This window comes from Fringilla coelebs, assembly GCF_963513975.1.
Source record: "Fringilla coelebs genome assembly, chromosome: 5".
NCBI classification, from domain to species: domain Eukaryota; kingdom Metazoa; phylum Chordata; class Aves; order Passeriformes; family Fringillidae; genus Fringilla; species Fringilla coelebs.
Genome location: NC_140033.1, coordinates 5,994,472 through 6,019,076, shown reverse-complemented (window position 1 = coordinate 6,019,076; position 24,605 = coordinate 5,994,472). Strand labels below are relative to the sequence as shown.

Sequence of the window (24,605 nt, the reverse complement as noted above, 5' to 3'; positions counted from 1 at the left end):
ATACAGAGAAAGGAATACTTTTCCACCTCGATAAGACTGATTTTCAGGAGTTATTTCTGCATTTTTGGTCAGCCACTTCTTTCTTTCTAAAATGAATTCTTACCAGGCACACAGGCAAGGTATGAGAATCAGACAACAGAGTGCAAGAAGGGTGGGTCAAATGCTTTTAGAGGTGAGCAAACTTCCCTCTGGATCTGCCCCACCTGTGGATTTTCCCGTGTCTTTTGGATTTCTCCCACCCAGAGTAAAATGAGGATTAAACACACATGACCCAGCAAAGCACTGAGGCTGGGACAGGTGCTTCTGCTTAGGGAAAGGATGGCAGCCTAAACCCATCTGGCCTAACTTCAGGGACCTGCAGGTTTGGTCTCAGCTCAGCTGGCTGTTGGCAATGCCAGGAGATCAGCTCCTCCAAGAGTGACAGGTCTCACCTCTCCAGCAAGGTGGCAAGGTGCATGACAGGGCTTTTCTCCCTTTGTCATGGGAGTCTCTCCCCTGTCATTTACTGACAGTGAATTACAGGTGGGTTTTTTTTACATTGACTGAGTAGATTGACAGATGCTGTTACCCTCCAGCCAACTCCCAGATCTTGGGCATCATGACAACATCTAGATGTGCTGAGCTCCAGCTGCAGGCACATCAGGAATGAATGAGCTCTGAGGGGCTGCACAAAGCTCGGGAGCTGCGAGTGCTTTGGGCAATGAGAGCAGGCAAGGAAAAAGGCTGGGGGAAGGATAACAGTGTGCTGGGGCCAGCACACGTACACATATCTCAAAAGCATTTCACTGCTGCTTGATAACTCCCTCTCCCACCCTTGGGGTAGGTTTCAACAATTCAAAATCCAGAAAAATCAAAACTTTTTTAGCATGCCTGTGACGTCATTATTTCTGAACCTCACTTATGGGCTTAGTTGAACTTTCTGAGTATTTTACACCACTCTGGGGGAATGAAGGAGATACAACTGTTTGGAAACAGCATGTAGGATGGGGTGGCTGAGTGCCCCTCCTTGATGGAGCAGAAGGAGCCAGAAGGTCACAGTAAACAAGGCCTGAAGTTCTATTTATAGGAAGAAAAGTGTGAAACCACACAGTTTCTTGATTAACACATGATGGGGTTCACCTCTAATCCATCCCAACACATTACAAATGCAGGCTGGCTGTGCTGCCAGGGCAGTGTGAGTGACACATCCAGGGCTAAGCCTGCTGGATTTGGGGTGGGCTTTGCCAGAATGCAGGAGCACTGCATGAAGAGGGACAGACACCTGTTTGAAAATGAGTAGAGTTGCTCTTTTAACCCCCTCAAGGCTAGCACTGCCATCCCTAGCACACGTGCCTGGGCATCGTGTTTGAACCCAGAACTCTGCCTTAGCCATCAAAGGTTATCTGAGATGAAATCTGTCTCTGCTGGGAGGGGAACTTTTCAAATTGAGCCTCCTGTCTTCTGACAGCACTACATCCAGCTTGCAGAATAACATCCTGAAGGGTCTAATTTTTTAGCTTTACTCAATTTGCTTCAGTAATGAGCTGTATTAGATTGCTGGTGCTAACCCAGGAGGATAAAGAAGTAGAGATTATTTTCTGAATGCTCCAAAAGAATTAAACCCTGTAATAATTGTGGGAAATCTCCCTGAAGATTCAACATAACTTTTATTTTCACTCTTCTAAACCCTCAAAATTCTGAAAGATCAAAATTATAACCCTTTATTGTACATTTCTGAGGAGTCCAGTCAGATAAAGAGTGCATTTTCTCCCTAGAAGATGCCTTATTTTTTGAGTAACTAGATAAATACTTAATTATGTATAAATGATGTGGAGGTTTTGGGTTTTTTTGGTTTGGTTTTGGTTTTTTACTCCCATATAGAAGGGAAAAGGTGAAATCAGACTTTTTATCCCTAGCTGTAAGCCTGTGAAAACCCCTTGCACACAATCTGTCAAAGTCACACCTGAATCCGGAGCTGCCTGCATTAATTATCAACTTTTCTATGTGTTAGTGCTAACATATGGCATCTAATTACTACCTCAAATTTGGCAAAGTTGTGCCACTTAGAATTTCAAAATGATTTTTTAAAATTTCCACTAATGAAATCAATAAAAATAAATTATAAGATTACTCTTATAATTTATTTTTTTAAATAGAGAAGTTTGTCATTTTCCCTGAAGCAGTGATGCTTTGATCCATTGAAGAGCATACTGTCTGCAGGATATGTGCCTGAAAGTATTGACTGTGTTCAAATCCAGATCCAAGACATTTAAGCATTTGCAAATTGTAGGTTGTTAATGACCACAGACAACTTAGAGTCAAGCAGGTGTTTGTAAATTTTTCAGCATTAGACTGGAAGAACCCCCTTTGTTTGAAAAAGGGAAAATTCCTTAAAAGGATAAATACTGTGAGTGATGAATCTAGTAATGGTGGAGCCTTCAAAGTTGAAAACATGCCTCTTTGGCAGAAAATCCTTAACCAAAACTTTCTAGACAGATTAAGACAACCTGCACAAGGGTGATCAGACCAGGACACACTACAAAATTCATCATCTGCAAATCTTCAAGAGATGTTATGTTTTTCAAGAATAAGAAGCTTTTCAGAATCCCCTTGGGTAGACAAATTAGTTAAATCTGAGGGCTAGTCTTCCCCCATCGACTCTGGGTGCTAAAAGCTTGGTGGAAGAGACCAAGATTTGATTCACCTGCATGAGCAGAGAAATGACTTAGACACCTTGTAGGCAGGGAATGAGCCACTGGAATGGGTTGCCCAGGGGGCTGTGGAAGTGTTCGTGGTCAGGTTGGATGGGGCTCTGAGTCCTGGTCCAGGTGGGCTGGAGGTGTCCCTTCCATACCCATCTCCCAGTTTCCATGAGGTGAGCTTGGCCTCTGGTGTCAAGGGACAGATTCCTCAGGTGACCCAGACATCTAAGGGCAGGAACAGCGAGGAAAAAGGAGGAACATTTCATCCTGGGAGTCTCTGGCTTGGACAAGGGACTCAGTATGGGAGGGGGCATTTAATCACACAGCAAATACTGTTCTTTGAAAACCTCTGTAAATGGAATGAGAGGACCTCTCCTTCCTCCCTATGGAACTTGAACAGGTCTATCAATTCACAAACATGTACAAGCTCAGAAGAATTGTAGAGTGTTCAACTTGTCTTACACATCTTTCCACAAGAAATTTTTGACCAAGAAAATTTCTTAAACCTCTTTGCAAACTGAGAAACATCACTTTAAAATCCACTGGGATCCTCCCATGACTCAGAAATCAAAGAGATTTGAGTATTCCTCAAAACCTCAACCACCACGGATCATAAAAACCAAGATGCCTTGGCATGTCTTTTCTCTTTTCCCCTTTGAACTTACCAATCTGGTTGAAGAGGTACAGCTTACAGTTTGCTGTTGGATAATATACCTCCTCAGATGGATAGCCTGGAGCATATGGGAAACATGTGCCAAACAAACCTCCACATCCCCCACGCTGTTTTTTTTCTCTTTCTTGATCTCCAAGCTGCTGGCAAACTGTCACCCACTCCATGAACCCCATGCCTACGCCCTGCCTTTCTGAGGAGCTGCACCATTATTACCATCATCGTGGTATTAGTTTGCCTTCTGTTTCCCCAGCTGATTAAAAAAAAACAATAAATAGTTCACCACCCCTTGAACATGCCTATCAAAAGTTCCCACACCCTTCAGGAATCTAAATTTAAAAAGGTGTTTAATTTGGCAGCTGAAACCCCTGAACTGACAATTTGTTTTTCCCCAAAAATACAAAGAAAGGCAAGGAAAAAAAAAGGTGAAAAACCCCAATCCCTTGTAATTTTTATACTTGGAATAGATGCCAGAAAATAAGAGAGTATTCCCACAGTGCAAACAGGAGTTTCATGCAGATAACCCTAGACTAACAGCAGCAGCCAGGAGCCAACCTACCCTGCTTTCCAAGCAGGCACTACTTGCAGAGAAGGACAGAATTTGCACAATTCCCCACAGTGCTTTTCCAATATGTTCAATCTCCTTTAGAAAGAAACACTTCAGGCAACGAACAAGTAACTCACTGGGAGTCAATTCTGGCCCATTGCCTCTTATTTTTCTAATTTGCCAAGGAAATTGAGGTGAAATTTGTCTTTGAAAGTAGAACCCATAGAGGCCATACTTAGTTCAGAGGGTTCTGACCAGCGTTCCCGTGCCTAAGGGATAATTGTGCCCACTGCTAGCAGGAAATTCTAGGGACTGGAGACTGGATTCCAACAACAATGTGCTCCTTGACCACGGTGGGGCCTGAAATGTTCAGTCCTTCTGCCCATCCAGATGCCTTGGCCTCTATTCTGAGCACTCAAAGACAGCAAGGAATCACTGCTAAAAATCTTTGGGAAAATGTTCTTCACCCAGAGGGTGGCTGGGCACTGGAACAGGCTCCCCAGAGCAGTGGTGACAGCACCAGACTGACAAAGGTCAAGGAGCATTTCAAAGATGCTCTTAAGCACATGGCGAGATTTTTGGGATTGTCCTGTGCAGGGCCAGGAATTAGAATCCTCAAGGATGGATATCTATCCTTTCCTACTCAGAATATTCAATGATTCTGTGATTCCAACCTGAGAGAGAGAACACCCCCTCCCTCCTGTACAAATGGGTGATGGTTCATATTTCCTGTGCTCACGGCCACTTTTGTTTGGAAAGTTGTCATAATGGGAAACCTAGCATAATGTGAAGTTTTAATTTCCTTCCAAACTTCATAATCCTTGGAGAAGCCTGAAAAAGGGATGCACTACAATTAGCAAAAAAAGAAGCCTTAAAAAAGCCTTGCGGAGAGATTTAGAGCCCAATCATAATTTACATTTGCAGGTATGTAGATCTCTAAGTGCACGGCTTCTGCCCTGATTACTAATTAATGAGGTGCAAAGATGCCTGTTGGAGGAACCAGCTCTGATTATGTGGGCCTTAAGGGAAAATGAAGCTCTTGCAATCTAAGAAGGCAGATGATATCTTTAACATATATTTTAGAAAATTACAGGAACAAATCAAGGGGCAAAATATACACGTATATATTTTTAAAGAATCACACGCTGCCAAGTTGCACTACCATTCCATTATCTTATTTCCCTGAATATATAAACCTGGCATGTTTAATAGATTTACCTTGCCATCTATTTTGCATGTCATATACATCCACTTAGGCAGTACCCTGGTATTCCAAATGGATATTACTGTCTTTATAGCATTCATTTCTCAATCGTTTTGAGGAATAAGTATACAGAGAGCTCCAAAGTGGGCTTCCCAGCTCATAATGAAGCATATGATTAAAACCTAAATTTGGCTCAGATTCAGAATGGCATCCTTCTGTAAAAAGGTACTTTTGGCAAATGTTTAAGGCCGATCATGTACTTATATAATTTGTTAACACAGGTATGCCTTTTTGTTTCTTTTATTTGAAATTTTCAGCATCAACATTTTATCGCCATCTTATCAATCTCAGGTGCTCCCACAATACCTCACTGTTAGGAGAACCCAAGGGAAGGATGGATGCAGTGAGGTAGGTCGTGACATACAGCAGGTACAAGGAAGACCCTTTTTGAGGACATCTCCTTCCTTCTTTAAAGCAGAAGATAAAAGGGAGTTCAGAGCAGCTCAACACCTTCCCAGCATGTCAGGTGTAGGGAAACTGCCTATTATTTTCACCACAAAAAGAGTAAAGCAAAAACTCTCACAATGTTGTGCTTACTTTAGTTTGGAGAAAGACACAATTAAGTAAAAATAAATTGAACACATACCATTTGACTTTTCACTATCTGCAGGTTTCATCTGAATAGGATGATGCATCTAAAAACAAAAATGAAAGAGAGTAAGGCAGGTTGGATAGTCATAAAAAATCAAGAGTGATTTTTTTAATGAAGGGCTAAAAAGAGACACAATTTAATATTAAACATGTTGAAATTATATAAATTCAGAATAACACTGTATCGTAGGCTTCTAAGAAAAAATAAAATGGTAAAGGAATATTTTATAATGAGGAAGTTAAAAAAAAAGATCATTGGGCCCATAGGACTCATATAAATTTTTAATTTGCTGTATCTAGTTTCAGAAGACCTCTAAAGTTACAGCCCTCATTAGTTCATGGCATGCTTGGTTTCTGTTTTACCAACTTTTTTTTTCCTTGAGCTCAACCACTGCCAAAACCAAGATGTAATTTTCAAGTAATTTAAGAACTAGCAAGCATTTAAAATGTACTCAGAGGAGTTGAGTTTGACAAATGAACTTTGCTTGTAATTAAAAAAAACTGTGCTCATTCTTTTAGGACCGAGGAAGAAGAGATCTTACCAAAATAGCTTCCTATAATTGTTTAGCATCTCATATTTTTGTTTCAGAATCCATTACAAATTCATTCATAACGCTTCCACCACAGCACACAACAATTCTGGCTTCCATAAAAATTCCAAATCCTTTTTCCTTTTCAACCTCTTCCTCCACTCACTGCAAAGGAAACCAACTCCTGTCTGCACCGTTCTGTGCCGAACATCCCACCTTGGCACACTCGGGCTGGTGTGTCCCCAGCTTTCTCTACTGAATGACACTGCTCCCACACTGAATTGTTGATAGCTCCAATAAAATTTCTACAAATGGTGTTTTTGTTCTTTCAGGAATAATAACACCACTGCAGTTGAGATCCCTCACCATCAGAGTTTTCCGCAGGACAATGGTGACAGCCAGCTCTGTGGCCACTGTGGTGTGTTCAGGGAAATTTTATTATTTTATTACAGCTTCTCAAAAGCCTCCAGATCTGACCTCACATTGAGATTCAATGTGGGAGATGTTTAAGCTTGCAAAAAAAAAAAAAAAAAATTTAATTTTTTTTCTTGGACTCTGCATAGTTACTGGGATTTGACTGCACAAACCTTCCAGCAGCAGCAGGGCCATTGCCTTTTCTCTCCTCAGCAGTTCCTTACCAATTCAGGTGAACAGGTGAAAAAATGTATGCATTCTCTACTTTTGTATCATTTTTCAGTGCAGCGCAGCTGTGTATTGCCTGAAAATGTCAGAGGCAATTCCATTTTCCTAATAAAAGATTGTTATGACAAACTCTGAGAAACAAAAACAGCTGAGCAGGAGAGAACATCCATACCCTCATATCAAATATGCTTTCAAAGCTGCACAGAAACCCACATCTGCATTGCTTTTGGTGAAGTAACATAACCACCAGGGAAAAAGTTGCTGCATTCTTCAGAAAATATAAAATATGGCTGTGAGTGTTTCTGTTAGATTTATTCAAAGTCCAGAATGCTCCCTGGCCTTGCAAATCAATGTATTCCCTGTGCTGCTTGCACAACTCCCCAGTGTGTCCTAGGGAAAGGCAAAGCCACAAGGTAGATGTAGTTGTCAGGATGCATAAATTTTCTTCAGTTTTAACAATTCTGCTCTCTTTAAATCATTTGTTTCCTAAGTGGACTTTAATAGCCCAGGCACTTGCCTGCTACCACTCTTATTAGATCAGTTTTATAGAAAAAAGGGAACTTCTATCGTTCTCTGTCTTCTTTAGTGCTTAAGGTTTTTCCTGACATCAACAATACAGCGAGCACTGCAGGAGACTTAAAATTTGTGGGAATGTGAGGCAGCATGTCCACTCAGCAAGCAAAAACAGAAAGAAGAAAAAAGGTAACAAGGCCACTGCAGGTTACTGGGGTCTCTGAGGAGCAACAGAGTGGTGAGAAAATAGAGAAAAGGAAAGCAAGTATTGAAAATTCAGGAATATGCAGGATATAAGAGAAAAACCCAGCCCAATTTCAGGCCTTTTGCAGACAGAGAATCAATCAATTGCTCTTTGCAGATGCGTTTATGTGCCCCTAAAAGGAGATATTTTGAACAAAGGCTATTCTAACAACATTAAAAACCTCTCACTTTTCAAACTGCCCAAACCAGAGAGGCCAACTTTAGACCAAATTCACATGAAGAAGTTATTTTTGCAGCCCATGGTCACAACACAAAGATCAGTGTTACCTGACAAGCACATTTACCACATATCCAAAGTCATCCTCTTCAGTCACACATCATTACCCCAAGTTCATTAACTCAATAATCTGGTACATTCACAAACCAAGAGGCAAGATTGAACATGATGCTTCAAATAGGTTTTGACTTGATTTCAAAAGTTCCTGCTAAAAACTCACGGTCCTCTTCACACCATCAGGCTGAACTTGGGAGTGATGCCATTGTGCTTAAAATTATATCAGTGCAAAACCAATAAAAGATCCAGCTCAGGCCTGGAGAGTTTAAACTGCAGAACACCCCCAGGAAAAATGGATGTGATACACAAACCTGGCTTCAGCGAAGAGGAAAGTGGAAAAATACCTTACTGACAGTTTCCAACATGAGAGGGCTCATGTTGAAGCTTGTTTAACCCTGACCATCACCAATTGATACGTTAACAACCTTTAACACTAGATTCAATAAAACATGCCATTTATAACCTGAAATGGGTTTTACAGAGTCACTGGTTCGCATCTCATTATTAAACTCATTGCTGACCTCTAGAGACAACTGCCGTGACAATACATATTATAAGCTCTCTACCCATAAAATATTTAAAGGTAGGTGTAAAAAAGAAACGAAAAGAAAAGAATGACTCTCAAAGAAGTGTGAAGTGAATAAGAAAATTAAAGGGGCAGAGACAAAAGTTAAATAGTTACTATCCTTTAACTCTACAATGAGCAAAAGACAAAATAATCTGTACGTTTTGTATCTCCCTTGTATAACTGCAGGCTATAAAATAATAAAATAGCTGTGCTTTCCCAGGCCCTCCAAAAGATTACAGATGATACAAAACTGTTTCAAATTAGATGCCACTCACTAGAATCATGTCATCTACAGAAATGAAGGATTCCCCGTCTTATCAGGAAGCTGTTATTGTAACTATACATCACTTATGGAACTCAAGGTAAGTGATTTCTCAGTATGTCATGTTGTCACACAGAACAACAGGAAACATTTCCTTCTTTTCTTGGAGAAAGCTTTGCTTATGAAAATACAGTATTTATGAATGCACACTTACAATTAATAAAGAGGCAAGAACAAGAAAAATAATCTCAGCAAGTAATTTATTACCTTGAACATCATCCCGTGCTCAGCACACACAGTAAAAGAGAGCAACACAGCTCTCAGGCAAGTTCCTTCTGAGCATGGGCAGCTTCCCCTGGCAAGCACTGTGCATGGGGATATCAAACCCAGGCTGGAGTCTGGGCTGTGAGGAGCAACCTCTCCTCATCAATATTAGAGAGTTCCACTGAACACACTTGTGCAGCAAGCAGGGCATGACCTGCTCTTCCTGCAGGTGCTCTGTGTCCATCCCAAAACACACCATGCCACTGTTTTACAGCTGAGAGCAGGCAAATGCCTGTTGCCCAAGGTTGCCAGTGCCTTGTGGCAGTGCTGGCAGCAAGGTGGGGGCTTCACTGCTGCTTGTGCTGTCACAGAGGCCACCCAAAGCCCGGGGCCAGGAACATCACTGCCTCTCCTTGGGTGCATCCCAAGCAGGGGTGCTGAGGCAGTCCACGGGAATCAAAAAGGCAAAGAAACAGTTGTCAAACATGCAACCCTGAAAATCCCCCTGAAATTAATGAGAATCTGGCTGCTGGCTATGTCCAGGGCAGCAGCAGGACCATGCCAAGGCCTAGAATTACGATGGAATAGTTACATCTTTTTTCCCCCCCTCTTTTTCCTTAGTACATCCTGCTGTATGTAAACATAACGTCATTAGAGAAAAAAGCCACAGCAAAGCAACCCCATGCATCTCAAAGGCATGCCACCTCTCCAGCTTTAGAGCCTCAAAGTCATCTTTTCAACAAAAATAGCAGTACCTATTTACATTCTTGTCAAAGCCATGTGACATCTGCATGGGAGAAAACAAGCCGGCTAAGAGTCTATTTCTGGCAAAAATATTGCAAGGAAATTAGATTAACCTGGGTGGAATTCTATCTGGGAATTTGGAGTCTGTCGTGGTGATTAAGTCATCATTTCTGTCAGATTACTCTAATCGGCTGTCAAATACGATTCCACAACCCCATCTGTAACTTGGCATCCTCGTTACTCAGTCGATGTTACCTTCTGTATACAAAACAAACACCAAACAAGGAGGTGTGTGCAGTCTAGCATTTAGAAGAGTCATTAGCTGTGATTACTACTGTGTGGTTGCAACGTTGCACGAGGCGATCGGCTCGTGGTTTGCTTTGTTTAGTCAGGGGATGCTTCAAATCAGGTGTAATCTTAAACCTGAGGTGTCAGGGGTGAATGGGTAAGAAATGTCTCCAGGCATGGATGAGCATGGCATTGGCACACTCCAAGTTACCACTGCATCAACAGCAACTGCTTAAATCACATTTCAGAGTTGTCAATATATTTGCTGGAAAGGTTTTTGGACACCTGCTTTCCATCAGTTTTCTGAAGAGAAATGGGCATTCGGATATTCTGGGTAGGCTAAAGACTTCCTGCTAGCAGCAGTTTCTGTGAGTGAAGCAAGGTTTGGAGAAGGAGGCAGTTGGCACTGGAAATGGTCTGTATTGGCTGCTTTAGGATGTTACACATCAGTATGTCAGTCTTACACAGGACTTTGGTGATTAAAAGCAGGAGATGCCTTTCAGTGAAGATGAAGGAGCTGATGGGCTCATTTTGCTGCAGCTGTGTTGAGTCTGTGAAATTTGGATATCCTCAGCATCTCTGAAATTCTGGCCACCTAGACTGAAAAATCTTTTTTTTATGGTCCATTGCAAAAGCACCTTCATACATTATTACTACATCTGTCAGCAGCTTTTATTATCCATTCCTGCCACTGTGGTTGTGCATGCCTTGCTCCTGTTATTTCTTGTGCCTTGAGGAAGGAAAACCCCTTGGCAAGAAAGGACTCTGAATTCACATCAGACCTGCCTGCACCTTCACCCAGCTCAGTATGGCAGTCAAAGACCTCCTGAAAGTCCTTTAAAGTTAAGTAGAATGTGACTTTTCATGAGCAGAGTTGAGGGATTGTGTGTGGAGAATGTTATCTATGATTCCTCACTCCTTACCACTCCTGTATTCATTTTTCTTCAATCCTTTAAAGCCATCAGCAGAGTTTTAAAGCTCTTAGCTCTTTTCAGACCTGTCCCCTTCCTCCCTTCCCTGTCATCTGCCCTGGCTAGAAGTTTCTAGCCATGACCCAACTCAGTTTGTCCCTTACCTGTCACCCTCACAGACCAAATCACAGAGAAACACCATGCAAAATGGAGCTAAACCTCCCCCCAGGCAAGGGGTATACTGGAAGAACTCAGGTTACTCCGGTAACAACCAAACCAAACAAAAAGCAATGGGATTAAATGATGACAGCCTGCATATATCTTGTCATTTCTAGCACTTTGGGACTTTCTTCTTGCTAGCATCAATCACTGTTGAAGCCAAATGGGACTTTCGTATTTTCTACATTTCAGAACTGTAAAATGTCAAGAGAGAATGTGGGATAGAGAAGAAGAGACATTAGACCTTAATTAAACCCTAATTTTCTTTTTGGGTGGAGGATTATAAAATCTGAGACTTTGGGAATCAATAGGAAAACTGAAGAGGAAGGAAATATTAAAAAGAGCAGCAGAGCTCAGAAGAAAAGCACCTAAAGAGGTAGCAGCATGGAAACCAGTGGGAAAAAATTATATTCTTTGCCTAACTCTGGTCTGGAAAATAATTCAAAGCTTTCTCCAAGCTTCTGATCCAATTAGTGAGTGCAGTTTAATTAGACCAGTAGTCCAAGGAAAAAACAAGACCAACCAGGTTTCTGAGAACCTCCATGGAGTCTGGAAGTCAGGAGGGAATGTATTGACCTACCGGAAGATTGGGGGAAGAAGAGAAAATACTCCATAAGCACCAGAGAATTAAATTATTTTCATTGTCTTTAGAGACCATTGTTTTTCTGGACTATTATGTCCCGCCCCTCATTTCACCTTTTAGCTCCCCAGTTTTTCCATAGGATCTTTCAGAGGAGCTCTTGAACACTCATTTCTCACATCATTTCATTGCCAGCTGGTTTTGCCTTTTTAAACCCTTGTGACTCACAAGTAATATGAGTTTCCCAGAAGTGAAGGAGGTGTATTTTCCTATCGAAAAGAACTGTTTAGAATGACTCCTCCAGGGTCAAACTAACTTGAATTACGCAGTCAATATCTGGCTAGCGCTTTGGGAACTTCTCTGGGAACTGGGGATAATCTCCAAGGCCAAATAAATACTAGTGAATAAAAGAGGCAAAGGACTGCTCTCTGGATCTTAAAATAAGTGGTGTGGCACAGCTTGCATTTGCACAGCTATATTCCTCCTTCCACTCGAAACAGGATATCCTTGGCCATACTCTCCAGTGAGAACAGTGTGTAGCCCATGTTATTCCCCCAAAATATGCCCACACACCAGGCAGGGAAGTGCTAACCAGCACCATGCTCCTGCTGGCTTCACCAGCACAGGCAGAGCTTTGGATTCCCAGTTGAAATCATTCACCTTTGCTTATTCATGGATAAAAGGAGGAAAAATGTGCATTTATCACTTAGATTCTCACAAATAAATGTAAAGCAGTTGCTGTAACTGCCTGAGAGATGGCATAGCTAGAAGATTGTTTGCTGTCATCCTTTCATAAATCCCAATTTAAGGGATTTAAGCTGTGTTAGGCATTCATACAATTTTAGTCGTATAAGAACGTGATCTGTTACTTGGCCTCCTAGATTACTGTCAGACATATATACATGCTTTTTTTGGAGAGAGAGAGGGAGAGGGAGGGAAGGAAGGAGGAAGAGAGAGAAGCAAGAGAAAATGAATATTGCTGGTGGGTGCCAAATATAGTTCATGCGGTAATGCATAACATCATTATTTTCTATTTAGAGCACAGAAACAAGCATATAGCTTGCTTAAAACAAGTTGTTTTACCGGAGAACACTAAAACCACTGAAATTCAATTGCTTTTGGAAGCTTTCCAACTCAGTTATTTGCAATCCACTACACTCTGTGGTTTAAATTCAAGTTAAATTAAACATTAGTTAGGGAGACTAAAAACAATGTTGTGCTTTAAAATAATAACAGATTATTATTATTATTATTATTATTATTATTATTATTATTATTATTATTATTATTATTATTATTATTAACAACAACAACAATAATAATAATAATAATTCTTCATCTACTGATCCCTTTCACAGTCACCCCCACATCCTGCTGTCCCTCCCATACATTTACTAATTAGGCTGTAGCACTCAGTCTCTTTTAAAAGTTGTACCTTCATGTAGAAATCAAATAGTTGGATATCTTAGAAGTGACCACTTCCTAGTGTACAAATAGCTACTGTTGCTCTTTTAGCAGTTCTCCTCCATTTATTTAATTCCTTAATTTCTTACCTCCCACACTAATGGCAACGACTCCAGGGCACAGGCAAGCCAAATGAAGTGGAGATAAAGAAGGGGAGGTATGGCCAAAAATTGTCTCTTCAAAATCACATGGAAAGCAAAGTTATTAACTATCTTTTCTTCAAACAAATGAGCCTTTACAGAACCTATTCAATCCTAAAAATAGACATTAAGTGGGATTCTATAACTTGTTGGGAATAATGCCTTGGGGATATTTTGCATCATCCATGCTTAAAAAGCAAACCCATTAGACATCTGAGCAAAACATCAGATATTATTTTAACAGCAAGAGCCATCCATCTCATCGGCAGCAGCAATAACTTCTGTTGACATTTTGCCAATTGAAGTTTGTGTGTCAACGGGGTGGGGCGGGGAGATAACCGAAGTCTCCCAGTGACATTAATTGACTGGGTTTTACCTCCCATCCAAGGGGCAAAAACCTCTGCCCAGGTTTGTGAGCGGAAAACGGAGCGCGCCGAGGCGGCGCCTTGCCCAGCGCCGCGCAGGGAAGCTCAGCACGGCCTGGAATGGGGATCCAGGGGGAGGGAGCCGAGCTGTCCGCACTGCACCACAGCCCGAGCTCCTCACGCTCTAATTGATTCCTCTGCCAGCACCCCTGCCAGGTACTCACTGCTGCTGCCTCACTGCAGCAGAAAGGGAGAAGGTGGGAAAAAGGCAGAGAGGCTCTGTGTGATGCACCTGGAGTTATTCCACGATTGAAGCCAAGTCTGTCAAGCCAAAATCTTGTCATTTTATCATCAGGTGTAGGTAAGACATTATTTAGCACGTGTACTCCACACAAGCAGGGTTATTTTTACAATATTACTCCCTGGCTACCTTATTTGAGAGGTGACATAAGAACCTGAAGCGGTGATCCAGGGCTGCTGGAGGAACCAAATGCCATCCAAGCTGTTGTGGCTTTGGGATGTCAGCTAATAACTAATGCAGCCTCGTTGTGCATTGGGTGGATTTGGCCAGCATGACCTAAGATGGCAGGACTCAATTCCCAGCATGACACAAGCCTTCCAGTCAGTGTCCCACTGGACATGACTCAAGTGTTCTGAAGATGTACTTTCTTCCATCTCCCCAGTTGGGCGTTTGTTTCCAGAAGTGAACAGGAGGTTGAGACTTTAAAGGGAGTACTTTCCCTTCAAATCTAAGAACAACTCCTCCTCCCATATTAGTGTTTGGAAAACAGGGCCAGAGCAAAGCCAAAACATGCTACCTATTAAGTCATCTTCTACGTAAAGTCTCCCCATGGGAATGACAGAGGTCCCTCAACCATCTTAAAAGGGGAAGGCAGCAAAGCAGAGAAAATCTTTCTTGAGTGGTCTGCAAAGGCAGATTTCACTTTTCTCCCAGATTCCCCACTTAGGGGACCCCTGAGAGCATATTCGGGGAATTTTGCCCTTCTCAGAATCTGTGAAAGCTAGAGAAGAGGTCCCCATTTTAAAAAAGACCTTTCCTGCTGCCAAATGAAAATATTCAAGTAGCTCAGTCTGCGGTCACCATTTTAGGGTGCTAATGCTCAAGCCTGGTCCACAGGAAACCCCTCCCTTTCTACATAAATCCCTCTGATTCCACATCAGCTTCTAGGATCATTTTTAGAAATTTGTTAAGAAAACAAAGCAATCATCTACCCTGTCCTTCTTCTTCCCTAAAACACCAGTCCCAACCTAAAATAAAATAACTTTTCTTTCAGGCTACCAATGACTGTGAAGAAATTTAGTTTAAATCATAGGTTTTCAAAAACATGCAACGGCTTTTGTAATGCAAAACACAAGCTCGGTTCTGAGAGAGGCCAAAGTGACCAGGATATAAAATGCTTGTTTTGCAGGAGTTTTATTTAAAGACTTACTCTGTTCTGTGCTTGCTTGTTGTCCTCTGTGAACTATGCTCTGGGAAAACACCATGTGATTACACTCATCAATATCCTCTACCTTTGCCAAGCTGGAATTCAGGAGATAACCCTTTAAAAGGAATGACTGGCGACAGCAACATTTCAGAAAGGCAAGAAGGCATAGTCAGGGGATCCTCTGTTTCTTTCACAGTGTTATCTCATCTACACTTATCTTCTTAATTTTTTTACTTTCACTCAATAAGAGTGAAACCAGCCTAAGCCACTCCCCCAGTTTCACATCACAGATTTTTCTGTTCATTTGCTCAGTGGATCTTCTGCCTGACTCCTTCTGCAGCATGGAAGGTCACCTTGATTCAAAAATGCTCTTGGGCTCCTCTTCTGTCAGAAACTAGAGTCTATTATTTTGTACAGAACTCGAATTCTAGGCTATGGGATTTTTTTTTTAATGTAAAGCTTTTTTAAAGTTCTGTTGGAAAGCTCTCCTATTTGCATTACAATGTACCAGCAAGAACATCTTATAGCTAAAAAGTGTGATTGAGGTAAGTCTAAAATAAGCCCCAAAAGCATCAAAATTATAAAATCTATTGAAATTCTACCTTTTAAATTAGAGCAAAGGGTACAATATATAGAAAAAGTTGGCCCTGATGATGTGGGGCCGCTGCTGTTTTCACTTTTCACTTAGCAAGGTACAGAGAAGTTCTGAGTCCAGAATACATGCCTTGATTCACAATTCCCTCCTCCCCAGAAGGCAGACAGGCAGTCAAATTCCTCTCTGTTACCAAACACAGACCAATCCAGATTTCTTCAAAGGTCAGATGTCAGCCCCAAACTACTTGTCAACATGCATGCCTCTAAATATTGCAGGGAATAGCCAAAGCATTCAGGTAGAAAAGAGGTTTTGAATTAAGACGTCAAAAATCCTACTCTCCTGACTGAGATCAGCTGGGGTAAGTAGTACACTTTTATTGTTGAACCAGCGGAGCCATAATATTTTATGCCAAATGAGGATATGGCTCATAAATTCTATTTAAGCTCTCCATGAGCTGAAGTTACAGGAATTTTCCACGACTATCCAGTATCAACATTCAGACTCTCAGTGTTATGCCAATAGTCTGCCCTGGCAAAATAATCTGGCTGTGGAGAGAGAATGAAAAAGATAGCTCGATATTCCATCCATCTATGAAAACAGAACAATACTGCCACAAGTCTCCAGCCACACAAACACACACTGTCCACACAAAAATGTGAATGTCTGGTTGTGTATACATACAGTTACAAACACCAGCAGGAGTCACATTGAGCAGCCATGTTATTTTTAACCACCCTTCGTATGAACTCATTCTCTTTAATTTTTTAGCATCTCTGTAGCTAATGTACCCTGCCAGTGCTTTCTTTGGGGTAGGGAAAGTGGTTTGTATTCAAACTAAACAAGCACTATATATTTATAGTGCTAACCTTCAAGAATTCTAATGTGTTTGAATATTTCTGTCAATAGGTGTTTTGGAAAGTGAAACAAAAAACAAACGGACAACATTAGCAGAAACATATATTCTTGAAGAATGAGTCCAGTTCCAGCTGGCTGTGGTGTTTGGACCAAGCTGTGATTAAGATTTCATTAGTAAAAGGGACAGTGCTAAGAAGAGTAAAGCCAAAATCAACCTGCCTCCACCCATCTGCAAAGCTCCAAACCAGCATCTGATCCTGAGCAGGAACCTTAATGCCTGTGCCCAGAGACTGGGCCCCTTGATTCTTTTGAAAAAAAGCAACAATGCTCCATTTAGTGTCTGTAAGCACCAGTAGGTGAAAACTTTTCTTTTACTTATTCTTTACTGCTACTGTACTCAATTAGAAATTTTCTCTGTCAATGCCCCGTGAGTAACATTTTTATGTGCAACTTGCCTAAAGGTCAAGGAAATCTCCTTGCAGGGATTGCTTCAGGTGGAACAGCTGGAGGCCACAGAGAACTACCAGGAAGGTCCTCTGATAAAACCAACTGAGCTAAAAACTTACATCTTTCATTCTACCTGCTCCAAAGCTAGAATTTAGAGCTACTGGGAAGTCTTGAACTCCTGGTTCCTTGGCATATGCTACTTTTTCTGAGAGAGGCTAATGCAGCCTGAGGGCTGTTGCAGCATCAGTGAAGCTGTAGCAGAGGGCAAGGAAAGCACAGGGAAAAAGGAATGGGTGCAGAAAAGAAATTTTCCCCATGTCACACCCTCTATTTTTGGCTCTCATGTCAACAGGGAGGAAGACAAGTAGCAGACAATGAGGGCTGTCAGCTATCAGGCCACTTCTAGACTGAGATAAATCCATGTCATTCTTTGCAAAATGACCAGGGTCACAAGAGGCAAGGGACACGTCTGCCTGAGCAGCCCCCAGAGCCCTCCAGACACAAGTGTGTAAGCACAGCACTTAGACTGACTGTGGCTCTTACTTAGCAAGATCTTTCTTTTTGGTTAATCATGTATTTTTGTACAAACAGGAGGATTCTATATTTACCCAGCATAGCAATTTCTTTCACTTCTTAGCAGTCGGAGAAATGAGAGATGAAAAAACCCAGCAGCTCATCTCGAATGACTTACTGCCAATACAGGATTACTGCCTATCCCATATTTTCTAATACTTTCCTACCCCAAACACCCGTAAGGACTGGGATTTAACTTTGTATCCTTTAGAAGATTATTCTAATTGAGCTGGGTATTTTTTTGTGATACTCGATCTAAGCCTTATTTCACCTCTTAAGATGGTAAATCCTTGGTTCTGTGTACAAGCAAAAATAATTCCTATTTGTCACTGGCATTTGGGCAGTACTTGGCCCTGGAGGAAATAAATGCACCATCTTCATGGATGCTGCTGTAGATGCTGGGCGAGGTGCTCCCACTGCAGCACTTATCCTCCTCTGTATTCTCTGCAATATTTGAAATGAATATACTGTACAATAACACAGCACACTTTCCTCTAAGGTATTGTCAGGAGTTTACCACAAAATAGTATTAGTTACTGTCTGGTGGATACTTGCTCAAATGATGGTCTCGAAAACAAACTCCCTTCAATCATTTGAGCCATTCACAGCTGAATGGAAAGATAAAGGTGTCATATCCCTCACATCTCTGCATGAGGCTGCAATCCCTCTGAGTGATCCTGGCAGCAGTAAGGAACACTGAGCATTGTGTTCTCATGGTGGAATCAGGAGCTTCAGTTGTGGAGGTACCAGGTTTTCAGTTCATAGGATCATAGAATGGTTTGGGTTGGAAGGGAGCTTAAGACTTATCTCATTCCAACCCCCCTGCCACAGGTGGGGGCACCTTCCACTACACCGGGTTGCTCAAAAGTTTTTAGTTTAAAACCAATCTTATCCTCTGATTAGTGTCTTATTTTCCACAATCTTACTTTCTTCAACTCACAATCCTGTGTTCTCTATCTTGAAATCAGTGATAAGCCTCTATTCATACTTTCTTAGAGATTATTACAGACTTCTAATTATTCCTTTCAGACACAAGCTTCTCTTTTAGTTTCTTTCTCTGCTTTTTCCCTGTGTCTCTCCTTCAGAAGAAAAAATTTCCACTCACTGCAGCTTGTAACGTTTGCAAGTGGGAATGGGTGAGCATTCCTAGGATGAATGACTGAGGCAGTGTATTAATGTGATTCCCTGATACACTGGAAATTCCATTTGCAAAGCAAAGTTCCTTATTTTAAGCCCTGCTTGCATATCCCCCACCCGCGATGGCAGATAGACCATCTCTGAGTTACAATGGGGCTAGAGCTGGGATTGACTGCAGACTGCTTTAATGCCACTCTTAATGACAACTTGTGAAGATTAGGAAGTTGTCAGAATCAGATATCAGCAAAAGCTCCAGCTTGCTTTGTGAAGTCAGTCTGAATTAATTAATGGGTAGCTTTCCTTTGATATCGCTTTGATATTTGGCTGCAGCTGGATGAAAATCAACCACAAAGGAAGCTACATTTTGTTTACCACTGCTTAAGACTCTGTTTAGCTCAATGTGATTTCTTTTTTTTTCTTTTGCAGTTTTTGCTTTTTTAACTTTCCTGGCACAAGGCAATAGATACAGGATTTTGTTAATAAATGGAATTATGGTGGCATCTTTTTCAATGGCTGTTTCTCTCTGCTCCCGCAGATAGTCAGGCTACTGTCTGGTAGCAAAGCCATTACTGATTTCAGCTAAGCTGATGGAGAAAAGATGGACCATTCCAAAAGTGAGAAAAACATTAGCTCTCTCCCTCTGTTAGTGCTTTTCCTGTTAAAAGGTATTTAAATGTTAAAAGGTATCTTTAAATGTAGAATCATAGAATCACAAAATCATAGAATCATTGAATAATAGAAAGGTTTAGGTTGGAGGAGACGTTAAGGACCATTTAATTTCAACCTCCTGCCAAGGGCAGGGACACCTTCCACTAGAACAGGTTTGTCCACGCCTTGTTCAACCTGGCCTTGAACTCTTCCAGGGATGGGGCACCCACCACTTCTCTGGGCAATCTGTGCCAGTGCCTCCCTGCCCACACAGTAAAGAATTTCTTCCTAAAGTCTAATCTAAACCTACTCTCTTCAGGTTTAAACCCTGTGTCTTATCAATAATACTTGCTCTCTGCTTTAGAGGGTGCTGACCACTTGCTTCACACACTGACAGCCTAAAATAGAAGCTCTGCAACTACATGTCCTCCATGTCTTTCCAGAGTGGGAATTCACAGCCCAATTGAGCTTCTCTAAATGTTTTGGAGGTCCACCAAGACAATGAGATGAACATGCCTGTACCCCAGACTGGTGCTTGCACCCAAATGAATCTCCATGTACTTCTGGCAGCCCCAGTGGCCCCAGTGGCCAGAGGAGGAAGGATTTCTCTGCACAGCACAGGGGAAGAGCAGACAAAAAAGTGCCTATTCCAACTAAGCTGATGAAGATGATAATTTCTTCAAGAGAATGAGCAAAAAATAAACTATCTCTCTGGGTTTGCAAAGAGTGCCTTTAATTAGACAGAATATGATTGTTCACAGAGTGCTATTAGAGCAGGAGACTCAATCAGGCCACCCAGGTTCACCTGGCTTTTGTAGTATTATGGGGTTTTTGACCACAACAGAGAAGTTAGAACTCCTGTTTCCTCTCTTATCATGTACACTGTCCCATTGCAGCACAGTGCACCTGCCCAGTGTGATCACAGGGAAAATCTGGTTGGGGCTACCTCAGCTGTCTGCACCCCCACAGCACTGCAAACATCCGATGAACCAGCACTGCATCCCTTCAACTGCAATGGAGCACAGAGCAGAGGTGTTTGAAGGAAGCAGCACAGCTCAGAGGGTTGGACACAATGGCAGGAGGATGCTGAGCAAACATTCTCTCTGATATAAACATGCCACGAGGCCCAGGCTCCGTAGTCATAACATAACTCAGATCCATGGGTGCCAAACATTGCTATCAAGGCAGGTAAATGGCATCCAAGGGCACCTCTAATGATGTTGCTTCCTGATGCCTGCAACCCTGTTTATGATTTGCCTTTCTAATTTCACTATTGTAGGAGCAGTCAGACAGCTAGGAAGGCTCCCTGAACTAGTTTTTCATTAGGAAGACAATTTTAATAGCTCGTGTCGTGGTGCTAATGAGGCTGACTGAAGCACCTGTACTTTCTGTTCCAGATAACAGAAAACAGCTAACACCAGCAGGAGGACAAATAGCTGTTTAAGAGAGTGCCTGGGCTATTGTCCTTAGCTAAGCACCCCACCGAAATCTTGGTGAGCTTTGCAATACCCTGGAGCACTCCAGTGATGGCTTCTTGATTTTCTTCAGAGATTTCCATTCTGAAGTGCACAGCAAAACGTTCTCCAAGTCAGCGATTTTTGGGCACCCAGCTTAAAAGTGATATCCTGTGAACTGATCCTCCACCCTCACTGAGTAAGATTTCTAAGTTGGACAAAAAGGTCTGGAGGGATTTTGCAAAGTGATGACCTCAACTGGTCAGAGTTATGGAAACCAGAGGTAAATCCCAGTGTCACATGCCAGAATGGGGATGAGCTTCACATTACTGAATTTTTCTGAGGTCAAGCCATTATTATGCATTACTTACTTTCCATCCCAATATTATTATACTGCAAAGCTGTGCAAAAAAAAAAAAAATTAAAAAAAAATTTCCTGAACTACTCCAAGAGTTCTCTAAAAAAGCTAGTGTCCATCTAAGTGCTTTTGCAGCTGGGCCAGCGTGCTCTTGCTTCCTACACATCCTGATATGGATGTTTGGGATCTAAACCAGCTCGCTGATGCCCCTGCCCTGTGCAGCTCTGCACCCTCCTGACACCCCACAGGTCATCACATCCCCCAAGGAAGGCAGGTCAAGGTTTAGCCACCTTCTCTCAGTGCCTCAGCAATGGATCTTCCTGCACTTCCCTGTTCTTGGAGAGTCTCTGCCAAACGTTAGAAACTTTTCCAAAGAACAAAATACTTACTGGAGCATGGACTCATATCCAGATATCACAGCACTGGAGCCACTGCCCTCAGTACCAGGAAACCAAGTGCTGTTCCTTGCTTTCTCTCACTCCCACCAGAATTTGATACTTCCATACAGCTGGAGCAGCTTCAAGAGGAGAAACAGTGACCCTAATCTTGACTAAGTCCAGTGGTGAAGGCTCTGTTAGGTCAATCCAAGCTAAATCCTTTCAGTAAACAAGGCAGAGAGGATATGAACTGCATTCTTGCATGCCACAAAGTTATCCTAATGATGAGGTTGTGAATTTGGTGAAGGCAAATTTGACCCTCCATCCCTCAATGAGAAAAATGGACAATGTAAGTATGAACTAAATGTTTTGCTCAATTTAGAGAAGTTATTTTCACTTGGTCAATATTCCTCTCTCCCTACACCTGCACAACACTCATTGTTCTCCCTTTAAGCTGCAAGTTCAGCTACTTACAGAGATTCACTGGCTTCTAAGTCACTTTTTCCATTTTTTAAATCTGGGGCTGGTGATCCATTCTGTGTTTCACAGCAATGGAAGGTGCAAACCCAACTTTTCTGCTAAGGTATCTGAACTTAGTGCAAATATTCATTTTCACTGAAGTGGCAGAGTCAGTGCAACTTTTTTTTTTTTTTGAGGGGCATGGGGAGAAGTGGTATTTTTGAATTAAAAAAAATACCTACATGTCTTCTGAGCTGGGCAAAGTGCATCATTAAATAGGTTCTTTTGCAAAGCATTTTAAAGGAAGGAATGGGCCAGATTCACTTTCTCAACATCACTGAGTGTCTTATAGCTCACCTCCTAGGAACAGCTGCTCCCTGGGAATTCCCTTCTTTCCCATCTGGTATTTTTATAATTTAAGCAGTTCTATACTCTTTGGATCCTTCATTAAACAGCATTTGGCCATACTATATGGGTACTGAATTAGTTTAATTTGTCATCATAAATCAATCACTGCAAAGCCTTAACTAAGTTAATTGCTCTTTGAATTCCCTTTCTGTTTGTCAAAATCTCTTACAGTCACTGATATTCAGGCTATTATTCAAATCATATTGGATGATTACCTTTTTATTACAGGTAATTTTTACATAATGTTCATACACCACTGACAAACCATAAGGTTTAAAACAGAGAAGGGAACTGGATATTAAAACACTACTCCAGAAAGGAGAGTGTCAGGATAATCATTAGAAAGGAGCTCATGATGTAAAGCAAGAATCAGAAAAATATATTTGGGTTTTTTTGCTTCTTGTTGGACAAATGGTATTTTATCAGAAAGTGAATGAGGTTTCATAGTAAGTCATCATGGGTGCCTGCATTTTGGACCAGATTATTCTGATTATTATTTTTCATATTCTACACCCCTAAATAGACTTGGAGGTTTCCTTACAGCCAGTACACAACCTGTGGGCAAAGTTTCCTCTAGGCCAGTCCTACTTTCCTATGATGTAAAAAATGTTTAATAAAATCACTAGTGATTCTTACAGCATAAAGACTAAAATGTTTTCCTTGACAACATCTGGCAAAAAAGAAAGCCATGAATATTTTACAGAAAACAGTTCGTAAAAACTCCACCTTGCTGTTAAAATATTAAGAGCTTTCTCAAAATGGTATTTCTTCCTTGTTAAACCCTTAATCAAATCAATTCATACAGCTAATGTCCTAATTTTATGCCAGAACTTCAACACAAAAGGTTTGCTGCTACTTTGAATATATATGCATATCCCACTTGAAATAAGAACCACGTAAACCATGATTCTGTGAAAAGCATGGGAGTGCAGACTGTGGGCTGTTAATTATTTTTGTGATAACCTTAGGTAGGAGGATATATAAAAAAATGTGCATAAAGACAACAAATGACCCTTACCATCTCCAATAAATCTAACTTCAAATACAGAACAAAGACTCCAAAGAGTTTTAGGAGCAGATTTTACAAATGGAAGCCCATTGATTTCTGACTTCAAATAGCCTCTGCATGACATTAAAAGTGCATTTATTCAGCTATTTGGCTCCAAGAATCCAACCAACATATAGTGCTCTTGTGTTACCTCTCTGCACTTAGCCCTTGCCAGGAAATCCTACCAGGTTCACTTGTCAGCAAAACAGAACAGATTCTGTTTTTAAAATAAAGCATGTTAAAACTAAAACAATGAATGAATGTCAGTGCCATAAAGCCAGTTAAAGCAGTCCCTGAATGCAGCTCTTTGAGGTTTGTCCTCTATACAGAAGCCAATTTTCACTAAGCAGCAAATTAGAGCATGGGGGAAGCAAGATTATTACATCTAACTGAAGGTACAGAATAAATTTAGATGGGTGGAATTTATTGGATTACTCTGTTTAGGGAATAGAAGTTAAACACCTCTAACGAAGCCATGAGATTCTTAATGAAGATGAGACTAGTTAAGGCCTCAGTTCCACATCTCATCCCAAAGAAGCCCATTTCCAGGATCATTATTACATTCAAATTGAGATTTTCCCTTTTCTCCCTTCTGCCTTTTAAAACAAAATCCAAATGAACACTGCAAGAAAACCTGACTCTAAGCTGAATAATACAAACCCCATCCCTATGAGCTATGAGGGTATCAGCAACCTGCTCTCATGCTATGTTTGAAAAGACACATCTGAAAATTCACATTGTTCATTTGCAAGACATAAAAGCTACTTGTGATGCCAGCACCAAGTAAACAGAAGAGAACTGTCCCTGTTTTGTTGATCTGTATCATATATCATAACAATGTGCCTGTATTTCTCAGACACTGCATATCTGCTCCTCTGCCTAGTAGCAATCGTACATAACAAGTGATATTTAAATACATATTTTTGGGAAAGATAAAAGCTCCAATATATGACAAGGAATATTATGAGTAACAGAGAGATTATATTAATCATGAATAAAAAGATGATGTTTGATCCT

General features: G+C 41.2%; 1 protein-coding gene across 1 annotated transcript in view; it reads right to left on the bottom strand.

The window, feature by feature from the left end:
* CELF2 (CUGBP Elav-like family member 2) overlaps positions 1-24,605 on the bottom strand; it is a 373,570-nt gene that overhangs the window by 70,402 nt on the left and 278,563 nt on the right. Inside the window, exon 5 of the mRNA XM_084206937.1 lies at positions 5,749-5,797. Coding sequence (XP_084063063.1) covers positions 5,749-5,797 — 49 coding nt within the window. The remainder of the gene's footprint in view (positions 1-5,748; positions 5,798-24,605) is intronic.